Source organism: Lingula anatina, chromosome 7, assembly GCF_051362555.1.
Source record: "Lingula anatina isolate TDL-2025a chromosome 7, LinAna3.0, whole genome shotgun sequence".
Taxonomy (NCBI): domain Eukaryota; kingdom Metazoa; phylum Brachiopoda; class Lingulata; order Lingulida; family Lingulidae; genus Lingula; species Lingula anatina.
This window is the reverse complement of record NC_141773.1, coordinates 3,379,630-3,390,440: the sequence shown is the minus strand read 5'-3', so window position 1 is coordinate 3,390,440 and position 10,811 is coordinate 3,379,630. Positions and strand designations below refer to the sequence as shown.

Below are 10,811 nucleotides of genomic sequence, written 5' to 3'. Positions count from 1 at the left end.
GGGGATATCATTCCACGCAGTGATATTTGCCTATCGCAGTTCATCACTATTTACCGGCCGAGGACCATAGCTATTAATTCTGTGAGTTACTTCCGCCCAGAGATTTTCAATTGGGTTCATATCTGGAGAGTTTGCAGGCCAGGGCAGTTGCTGAACCCATTGGTTTTGAGGAAAAACAGTGATTCTGCGATGTGGGGTTGCGCAGTCGTCTTGGTACACAAAGTTGTTCCTGAAGATGACTCTTACCAATCGAAGCATTGTTTGCTGAAGAATGTATCTGTAGGAATCCTGGATGAGGTTGCCTCCTAGAAAAACCAACTGGTTCTTGGCACCGACATGAAATGCTCCCAAAACAGAGATGTTACCATCCCCTGCTTGCACCCTAGGCAGTACACAATCATTGTTTTATGCCCCTCGTACACGTCGGTGGACACGGATTCGACGATCAACCCTAAAAAATCCATTTCTGGCCTCATCACTGAAAACGACGTGATTCCAGTGTTTTGGCTGCAAACGCACGTGGTCCCCAGCCCATTGCAGACGTCGCTGTACATGACCTGCTGTTAACAGTAGTTTCCCTACTGGCTTTCGTGCAAAATAACCGGCTTGCAGAAAAATCTTGTTCACGTGGGACCTTGAAACGGGAGTTTGAATGACATTCTGCCTCTCTTTTCTGAGGACACTGGTTGTCTTTGTACGACCAGCACGGCGTCCTCTAAGGAGAAGGCGATTCTGTCTTCTTGGTGTGATACGCGGACACCCTGGTCGCAGCATTTCTTTGGAGGACTTCACAAACGGCTCCTGATAAATGTTGAATTACCTGGCAATGGCTGTCCGTTTCAGACCATTTCCTCTGAGAGCAAGAATCCCGTAGTAAGCTGCGTTGCTTAGCTGTCGAACCATATCTTCACTAAGGTACCTGTCAAGTTTCAGAGCGATCCCTTTGTTGCTTCACTAAACACACTCCAAAGATTGACCAAACCCATGCGTTTTTATACAAGGGCAGAAATTGCCGAAAAGACCACCCCTCACATTTCTGACCACAGAACATGCAACTGCATGCATCAATTGTTTCGAGAGTTGTGTGGTAATTAGGTAACACACCTGGCTACACATGGAGTGACACCTCAGCTTTGGATTTAAAGTAGTTAGAGAGAAATTAAATATTTTGTAGAAAATTTACTCACCAAAAAATAATATTCCATATTAAGTGGTAACCCTGTAGTATACACAATGAATAATAATAATAGTAATGGCAATATACATCCAGAGTGCAATTTGTATAAACCTTTACCTGTTTGAAGAAAAGCCTTTACTCACAGCCCCCTGACCCTGTGGGTTTTTATTGTAAAGGGGTTATTTTAAGAAATATATGGTTTATTTTGTGAAGGTGTATTTACTTATTGATTACTTTAGAATCCCCTCAACGGGCGTTTAGATTTAAATGTAAACGCAGATTCCTTTTCATAGCCTAGCGACAAAAGTTTGCGATAAGAAACAAGGGAGTGAATTGGCTGTTAGTGTTGCCGATCTTGCCTTCACAAAAATATGTATGTCGTCGTTTTCGTTTAATTGTCTTTTTTTAAGTACGTGCCATGAAAGATCACATGGATGTACCCTGGCCGATCTGAATTACTTCCACAATCCAGTGGATTTTCTGATTTTTTAGAAGATAGTTTGCCCCGAGATGCCTGTATAGAGCAAAAACTGCTTCGCCTCAAGGAAGAGAAATTTATGTGAAGTTCCTTAACTGAGGAAGTCTGTTTAGTGAACTTTGTGGACAAATAAGTATAATGTTTTGACTTAAAGAATCTCTCTTACACTCTCTCTCTCTCTCTCTCTCTCTCTCTCTCTCTCTCTCTGTGTGTGTGTGCTAGAGAGAGCAAAAAAGAGAGACGGGGTCCAAAGAGATTAAAAACAGTACCATAATGTTGTACAAGGGATAATGTTGAAGGGAAAAGAAAATCTTCAGTTTGACAGGCCTAGGATGGCAAACCAGTGCTGTCTGTATTTTGACAGTTGGAAAATTGAATACTTAAAAGAAGCGTCTAATTTCTTAGATTACACTTATCAAACACAATCTACACAGGGCAAGCAAGTGCTGTAATCAATGATGAGTCCATGGGTCGGGAAAGGGACAGAGAGGGAACCTGCCCCTCTTTTAAATTCTGATGCAGGCATTTCACCCTGTCCACCCACCCCCCTTTCCATCCCCCGGATTGGGCACTTGCAAGGTAACTGTTTTTGGTCACCACATCTCAGATGAAAGAGAGTTTTGTAGCTTATGTTTCGTATTCAACCCTAGGCTGATATTTTGGATGTCGCAAAATAATTCACTATTATTTACTGATCTCTAAGTACCTGTTTACGTCGGGGCCTTTTATTTTTAACACCGATTACTGCGATAGATCGATTTCAACTGTCACCAAAGCCTATATTGCTCGTATATTCAACAACGACACCGTTGGAAAAGTAACAAGGTTTAGAAGCAATATTCTCTGTCGTTTAGTTCAACCCAAGCTGTATTCGGACGCGACAACCTACTTCCGCGTTCTCTGCCTGACTATATGTTGAGAGAGGTCGCGTTGTTAGGGCACCGTAAACAAGAAGATTGAACTTCAAAACCAGAAGTATTACGATTTTGAGGGATGACAGCAAGTTCCAGACAGCCATACGTGTATGACGTTTGCCTGTTGGGCCATGATGGTAGAAGTACAAGTAGAAATTTTGCGTATGCGCTTGCTGACTAGGCCTATTTGAAAACTGAATGTAACCTATATGTGTTCCTTGACTTCGAAGACGTTTTGCCCGGCCAAAGTGTTTTCGATGTTCTTAAGGCTTTCGAAAAGTCAAAGTTTATTGTTGCAGTGATGTGCCGGGCTTTCATCGAAAACCGCTGGAACGATTATACTGCTGAAAGTGCCTTTCTAGATCGTCTGAAAACTGATAGGTTTATACCTCTCTGTGTACTTGATGTAAGAAAACAAGATATTAACAACATTCAGGAGATTAAAAAATATAACGTTACTTCAAGTCTTCACTTTGGAGATGCTAAACTTCCTAAAGACAACCTAGAAGCACTGGATAAGCTGCGGAGAGCGCTGACTGCGGGTATTTCACAGCCGGAGCAAGGTCGGTGTCACACTGTACTGGTAGTTGGACTGTTATTATTCTCTCTCTCTCTTATAAGTATGGAAAATAAATCAATAGCTAAATCGATAGATACTGAAAAAATAAAAAAAAGTTTAAATATAAAATTGACCTATTACTCAGATCACTGCTTATAGTCGAGATCGCGAAAATCTTAGCGAGAAGGGGCTATAATATCACTCCTCCTCCTCCTCCTCCTCCTCCTACTACTACTACTACTACTACTGCTGCTACTACTACTGCTACTACTACTACTACTACTACTACTACTACGAAAATAATAATATTTATTTTATAAACAATGGTGGGATTTTACAATAATATAAATTGTTTTAACAATAATAATATAACTATATATTGTAAATATATAACTAGTATGTTAATGTACTTTTTAAAAAAATCGCTAAATGAGAATAAGATTAATAAGATTGGTAGGGTTGGGTTTGCCTTAGTCACATTTGTCCTTGACTTGCAGGTTTGAAAATCTGATTTTTTCTTCCTCACACATGTGCATTGTTTGTAGGAACTATTGCACATGACCTTGTACAAGCAAGGGACTTTTTTATTGTCAATATACAGGGGATTTCAAATGAGTCATAGGTTGAGTCAATTTGTCTGTTAGAACGTTAACAAAGTAACCAACATCGGGTCTACCCCGTTTGTATTATAATATTATTATGTTATAAAAAATAGCCCTCTGGTGTCGATATCTTGCAACTACAAAATGAAATGTTTAAACAAATGTAAATCAGCATATTCTATTTTAATGACCATGTTTCATTTTGTCGGGAAAAGTGACCGACGACGTTCCCATCTTTCAACTTTCAAAGTTAGTTGATTGCATTTTTAGTGTGTTTTTTTGTAGTAATCTCTTAAGAAATATTTATCTCTTAAGAGATTATTACAGAAATTCTATGGAGGTAACATGGTCCGATGGCAAGCACAGAATTTAATGTTATTGCAATAGCCACCGTTTTGGTGGTAAAATTGAATTTATTATATTTCCATGTGTTGTTAACAATGTATTTGTTGTGGAAATTGAATTACACATGCAGAGTTTTTATCCCTTAATTAAAAAATAGTATAAAAATACAAAATAGTTATTTTATCCATATGCTTATAGCCATGATTGCGAGGTTTTTTTTCAGCCCTTATTGTCAATACAGGAGATTTCAAATGACTCTTGGACTGAGTTTTGTCAGCTGTTGGTATGTTGCTAAGAAAACAGTCAGCAAAACTGTCTTGTTTTCTTTCATTCTTTTCTTTTCTTTCTTTCTTTCTTTCTTTCTTTTTGTAATAAAATTCAGAATTTTAACTGATTTTGGCCTCTTATTGTTAATGTATTTACAGATGCTAGGAATAACGAAGGACAAGGCGATGAAAGCAATGAAGAAATAAGTCAACCACAGGTAGAGTCAGCTCCGCCATATGAAGTCATTTATTCACGAGATGACGTCACGTAAGTTAATGCATTAACCATTATGCACTGAACTCCTCTCCTATGGACAGGGTAGTTTCTTTGATTGAGAGCTGAGTGAGGTGTAAATTGGATCATAAGTATACATAATAATTTGATAATTAGAGTCTTACAGATAAGGGCATATACAGAGGGATGTAGGGAGTTAAACCTTCCCTCCCGTTTCATTTTGTCAATTTTCAAATTTTTATTAATTTTTTATTTCTTTTAACGAAATGCCTTTTCTAACAAAATGGGTTGTGTAGTGAACTGAGATCTTAACTTACTAAAAACTAATGAAAAATACCACAAATCGCACATAGAGAGGGTGAAATTTCCCCTTTGATGTTCTGAATAGGAGTGTCAGTAATAACAGATTTCGCATATTAAGCGTTTAAAACGCCAAGTAGCCATTTTTATAACAGGGTTTTGTTACGTAATGTACACTAGGAAATAACTATTTCAGTATTCGAATTTTTAGTGATATAAACCCAGTTAAGTCTATCCCCCTCCCACATTTTCTTAATAAGAGAGAGAAAATGAGATAACTACGAAGGAATTTTTAAAACCTTTTTTTTTCGTGTCAAGTTTCAGTTATTTTTATTTTATTTTTTATTTTTCATTTTTTCAGGGGTAACCAACCTCCCCCTCTTCTCCAGGGACAGTCTGGCCGCGTGGAATGCCAACAAGAGGTATAAAGATGTAGCTTTATGAACAATAGTTAATTCAGGTTTAATTACGTGATATTCTACTGAATATCTGCAATGACAAAATAGGCCTATATATCGCAATCGAAAGTTGCACAACAAATTTGTGGACTGAGATTTTTAAAAGCTTTGATTAAATTGCATGTTCTCACATTGATTTGTTTTTCGTATTTGATTTGCTCTTTTTCTGATATGAGTCCAAATAATTATATCACCCAAATACAATTGAATAACAGATGCTGTCATTTCAGCTTCTCCATTATAAAAAAGCATGCTATTTGTAATATGACAAAACATATTGAATAATTTATTATTCCTTTCAAAACAAGGGGATGAAGACACAGGATGGAACATGGCAGACTGGAGACGAAGGCCCAGATGGACCACACTTAAGCGACGAAACTGTGGAAGGAGAACTTCAACTGGGTCCTAGTTCTCTCAGTCATAATGCCCTCCCGAGTCAGGACTCCCCACCACTACTAGCGCCACCACCACCACCACCAACAACAACAACAACAACACTAGCGCCACCACCACCACCACCACCACCACCAACAACAACAACAACAACAACACTAGCGCCACCACCACCATTAGCGCTTGTTGGCACCGGCCTTGACTCCGGATTTGCGAATGCTCCTTCTTCGTCACCCCCTACCGCCTGGTACAGCCCCTTATCACCTGTGCCTCAAACACAGTCGGAAGTTTTTCAGGGCCCAAACCGTGAAGACAGTGATTGCGTAGCCACGGGCGAAGAGACGTCCGAAGGGGGACAGGGGCAGGACGCTGTGGAGGATGCAAGCGGCGAGAATTCTGTGCGAAGTTGGATGGGTTCACTGTCATCTTTTCTTAGAGATGTTGCCCCAGTATTCTGGACCTGTATACTGTATACTGAGAACTCGACACCACAGCTGTTCCCGATGTAACATGAAAATCTGACTCCCCCAGTCAGATTTTCATAATGAAAATCTGACTCCCTCTATGAAATTTTGACTCCCCCAAAAAACATTCATTAATCTCATTTTATTTGAGTAAATAACTATGATCTTGTAGTATGCATAATGGAGGATACATTGGCACTTTTTTTGTAGTTTGCAGGTGAAAATTTTCATGAAAAATAAGAAAATTAAAAATGTGCACATAATGAAAATCTGACTCCCCCATGAAATTTTGACTCTCCCAAAAAAACATTCATTAATCTCATTTTATTTGAGTAAATGACTATGATCTTGTAGTATGCGCAATGGAGGATACATTGGCACTTTTTTGTAGTTTGCAGGTGAACATTTTCATGAAAAATAAGAAAATTTAAAATGTGCACATAATGAAAATCTGGTTCCCCCATGAAAATTTGACTCCCCCTCCACAAAACTTAATAAATCTTATTTTATTTTGAGTATATGACTGTGATCTTGTAGTATGTAAAATGGAGGATACATTGGCACTTTTTTGTAGTTTGCAGGTGAAAATTTTCATGAAAAAAAAAAAAATTTAGAAATGCACTAAAAATGCACTTAACCGCCAGCTATCTATTTAATATTTGATGATCATTTCAACACTTTTCCTTAACTTTTACTATATGAAGATTATATTGGAAATATTTAAATTTTGATGGTAAAATATTGGGTGAAAAAGCAAAAAAAAAAAAAAAAAAAAAAAAAAAAAAACATGAAAAATAAGAAAATTAAAAATGTGCATTTTATCACCCAATGACTCCCCAATGAAAAAGCTATCTATTTAATATTTGATGATCATTTCAACACCTTTCCTTTTAGGATACTTTATGAAAAATATATTGGAAATATTTAAAAATTTGATGATAAAATAGTGTGTGAAAGAATGAAAAAGAAATGAAAATCTTCATTTTTATACCCATGAGATTTGGACTCCCATGAAGAAAAGGACCTATTTTATATTCTGTCAACATACCATTGTTTTCCACATAGTTTGCATAGAGATGTATATTTTGTTATTATTTGAAAGTTTGATGGTGAAAATTTTGGTGAATATTTTTAAAACAAGTATCCATCTTACTTCCTGTAGGTTTTACACTCCCATGTCAAAACGCTACATTTTTAACTCAAGAAATTGGCCCCATCGCATTTTTATTTAATTCTTCTTATATAGCATACCCAACTAAACACTGTCTGTTGTTTTTCCCATTATTTTCCCCAAAGCCTAATGAAAAATGGGGATTAATTAAGCAAAAAGGATAATAAGTACATGCATGCATTCTTGCGCCCATAGGACTTTGACGACCCAACTTACAAATCAATTGTTTCATATTTAATATTTGAATATTTTTTCTTTTAAGCTACGGCATATGAATAAGCTACCACCAAGCATGTCACAGCCCTATCACATTTGAAAATTTGGTGGTGAAAACTTTTGTCAAAATTGAAAATGTTTTCAAAAGGTATTCATCTTACTACCTGGATTTACATTTGCTACATATTTCATTTTTAGCATTAGAAAATTTCAGTGCTCTAGGTCCTACCTGTGGCACTTGGTTTATTGCAATTAGGTAGCTGCCAGGACTGTGACATGTTTGGTGGTAGCCTTGTGATCTCAAGTTGATTGCAATCAAGCAATGACCACAGGCATTTCAGTGCTCCATGCCTTACCTGTGGTACTTGGTTAATTGCAATTAGGAGGAGTCAAATTTTCATGGGGGAGTCAGATTTTCATTATGTGCACATTTTTAATTTTCTTATTTTTTTATGGAAATTTTCACCCGCAAACTACAAAAAAAAAGTGCCAATGTATCCTCCATTTTACATACTACAAGATCACAGTCATATACTCAAAATAAAATAAGATTTATGAATGTTTTTTTGGGGGGAGTCAAAATTTCATAGGGGGAGTCACATTTTCATTATGAAAATCTGACTGGGGACTGGCCAAATCAAATGGCAAGACTGCAAAGACTGACTAATGCAAAGACTGACTAATTCTAAGACTGGCTAATGCTAAGACTGGCTTATGTAAAGACCGGCTAATGCACAGACTGACTAATGGTACAATGTAAGACTGGTTAATACTCTTGTACATTCCAATAATTTAAGTGTAGACCGATACCCATCAAATCTATTGTGTTGTGATAAGTTTATACATAAAAAAGGTTTGGCAAAAGAGAGCTTTGATGCCCATCCAAAAATTTCACCAGGATGAAGTAAGAGATGGCAGTTCATTGATAATCTGTTAATGAAGGCCTCAGAAAATATTTTAAAAAAATACGAAGTTGTGATATGTAACTTATGTGATGATATTAGACGTTGTTGAAGCCACAATGGAATGCAGATTGTAACAATAATAATAATAATAATAATAATAATAATAGCAATATTTAACCGGAGTACACTCTAAAGTAAATGAACGCAACGACGCGTAGCATATATTCTATTATCCGTCGCTGTGTTCTAATAAGGAAAACCTTGTGTTCTCGCCAGAATACATTTCTGTTCTCATCAGAATACTTGGCTTTTTTAGTGTTTATTTTGAGAACATGTGTGATGTTCATATCCACAGTGGTATAATTGCGTTATAGGCTCCATGTAGGAAATTTTTTTTTATAGTGTGCTGAAATGTTTTTGGACATTCAATGTTTTGGAATTGAGTGCCGTCCCCTCGTAGTTAGCAACTACGGCGATTTACTGCGTCATACGGTATTCTGGCATAATTGAATCAATGTTTATTGAAATGTACCGAAAATAGCCCTGTTCAATGGAAATTATTAAAAATAAAAGTGATTCAAAAATATCTGGTGTTATGTTAACCCGTTTGAAAATTGTTTCTTCTTGATAAAGTTTAACACACCAAGTCAGTGTTCGAAATCAGAACACAACGTTCTGATCTCCGACACATTCTAGAACACGAACATTAGTACATGGTTTCACCGCAAGGTGAAGCATGTGCACTATTCTTACATGAGCAGTTTTACCTCCGATTCTTGTCTGCTGCAACGGCGTGCGGTTTAGTCAAACTGAAAGTAATTCATCTTTTTGTAAAACTTTCTGAACGAAGTGGATTTTGTTCTGGACATTACAGGGATTTGTAGTGTTAGGGTTTACAGTAGTGTAGCACTCCATATTCCACACCTTTTCACCATGTCAGGTAATTTCAAGTGCAATCTATGTAATAGATAGATCCCGAGTCAGCGAGGGTTATGTGGGAAATGGGGATGTCACATAACCCCCGCTGACGAGGGCTCTATCTTATTTAGACCACGGTCCATGAACGGGTTATAACGCATTCATGCGAGACGTGCGGTTATGCGAGTTACACCACGTCTGAGTTTTTTGTTCTTCACGTCCACCGTGGTCTAAGTGCAATTGCCAATCACAGTTATCAACTTTTTAGCAAACATTTTATTCGCAACCATCAACATGACTAAAAATTTGCAGTGGTTTGTTGTATTGGTGCATGTGCCTACACCACAAAAAAATTGGCAGTGTTATAAAGTGCTTGTTAAGAGGAAACATCATGAAATGCTTCATCAGGTCTCAAGGCATAAGCATAGTCCTGGAGCAGGATGTGACTTGTTGTAATCCTTCAGCCTGGCCCTACATCCCATGAGCCTTTCAAGACTGATGAGACTATTTTGCTGAATGTGGATAAAGGTATACATGCTTACATAATACAGTAAAACTTCCTTCATTTCTCGAAAGTCTGCTTTTTTGCACACAAGAATGCCATACTACATTTTGGCTGGAAATTATTTTTAAAAGTAACGACGAATAAAATTTTGATTTCTATTAAAAATGTCAAAAGCATTGTTTTCCTGTTGGTAAATTCTGTACATTTCATTAAAAGTTCATGCATCTCTTTGGACATATATCAGTCATTTTATTTCAGTCATTTTCCACTACAGTACTAATGTTTCATGCAGTTACTTTTTTATTCGTAAATTTAATTAGCTTCAGATAAAATCTCTGAAGAAATTCTAATGTCACCACTTTCTCCATTCAGTGATTTGGTCAAGTCCACCTCGGTGTCAATGGGACCCCTGCAAGGGTGTAGTCTTTATGATCACAGAAGTGGCCTCCTTTTGCTACAACATATTGTCAACAATTGGGGACCAGGCTCACTATCTTGCGATTGAGGAGAAAATGTACCAACGCTATCCTCTGGTTGCATTGAAAGGACCAAAACCATGGGTAAGTTTTTTTATCCGCTTTGAACAAAATAAACTGATAATGTTTTGGAGGTGGGCCTTCAGGAATGCAAGTTTCATTGAATGTAAATCTTCAATGTCTTCATAATAACTGAAAAGTCTCTTTGTACCACAGTCTCTCGAGGTGCCCAACTGTGAAACTTTTTTTTATGAAAATTGGACAACAATCGTGGTGCTCAAAAGATTAAGATACTAAATGACTTATTGTAACGAAAAGCTATTGTTAAAAAGAGATGGTTCGGTTGTTGATTTATTAGTCAATATTACACTCATTTCAGCAAATACTATCTACCACATCAGCATTGAAAAAGATGAAGACATACAT

The 10,811-nt window shown here is 37.1% G+C and overlaps 1 protein-coding gene across 1 annotated transcript; it reads left to right on the top strand.

Annotated features, from left to right (window-relative positions):
* The first annotated feature begins 2,377 nt into the window (after nucleotides 1–2,377).
* LOC147760624 (uncharacterized) lies at nucleotides 2,378–6,850 on the top strand. Its single transcript, XM_087016551.1, has 4 exons — nucleotides 2,378–3,132; nucleotides 4,501–4,609; nucleotides 5,238–5,298; nucleotides 5,643–6,850. Exons 1-4 carry the CDS (start codon nucleotides 2,871–2,873, stop codon nucleotides 6,237–6,239), a joined length of 1,029 nt encoding a protein of 342 aa, XP_086872677.1. The 5' UTR covers nucleotides 2,378–2,870; the 3' UTR covers nucleotides 6,240–6,850.
* Nucleotides 6,851–10,811: the final 3,961 nt, after the last annotated feature.

Coding starts and splice junctions, on each gene's coding strand:
- LOC147760624 (XM_087016551.1), top strand. CDS start 2,871: ATGTGCCGGGCTTTCATCGAAAACCGCTGGAACGATTATACTGCTGAA. Junction 3,133..4,500: donor TATTTCACAGCCGGAGCAAG/GTCGGTGTCACA, acceptor ATGTATTTACAG/ATGCTAGGAATAACGAAGGA. Junction 4,610..5,237: donor TATTCACGAGATGACGTCAC/GTAAGTTAATGC, acceptor TCATTTTTTCAG/GGGTAACCAACCTCCCCCTC.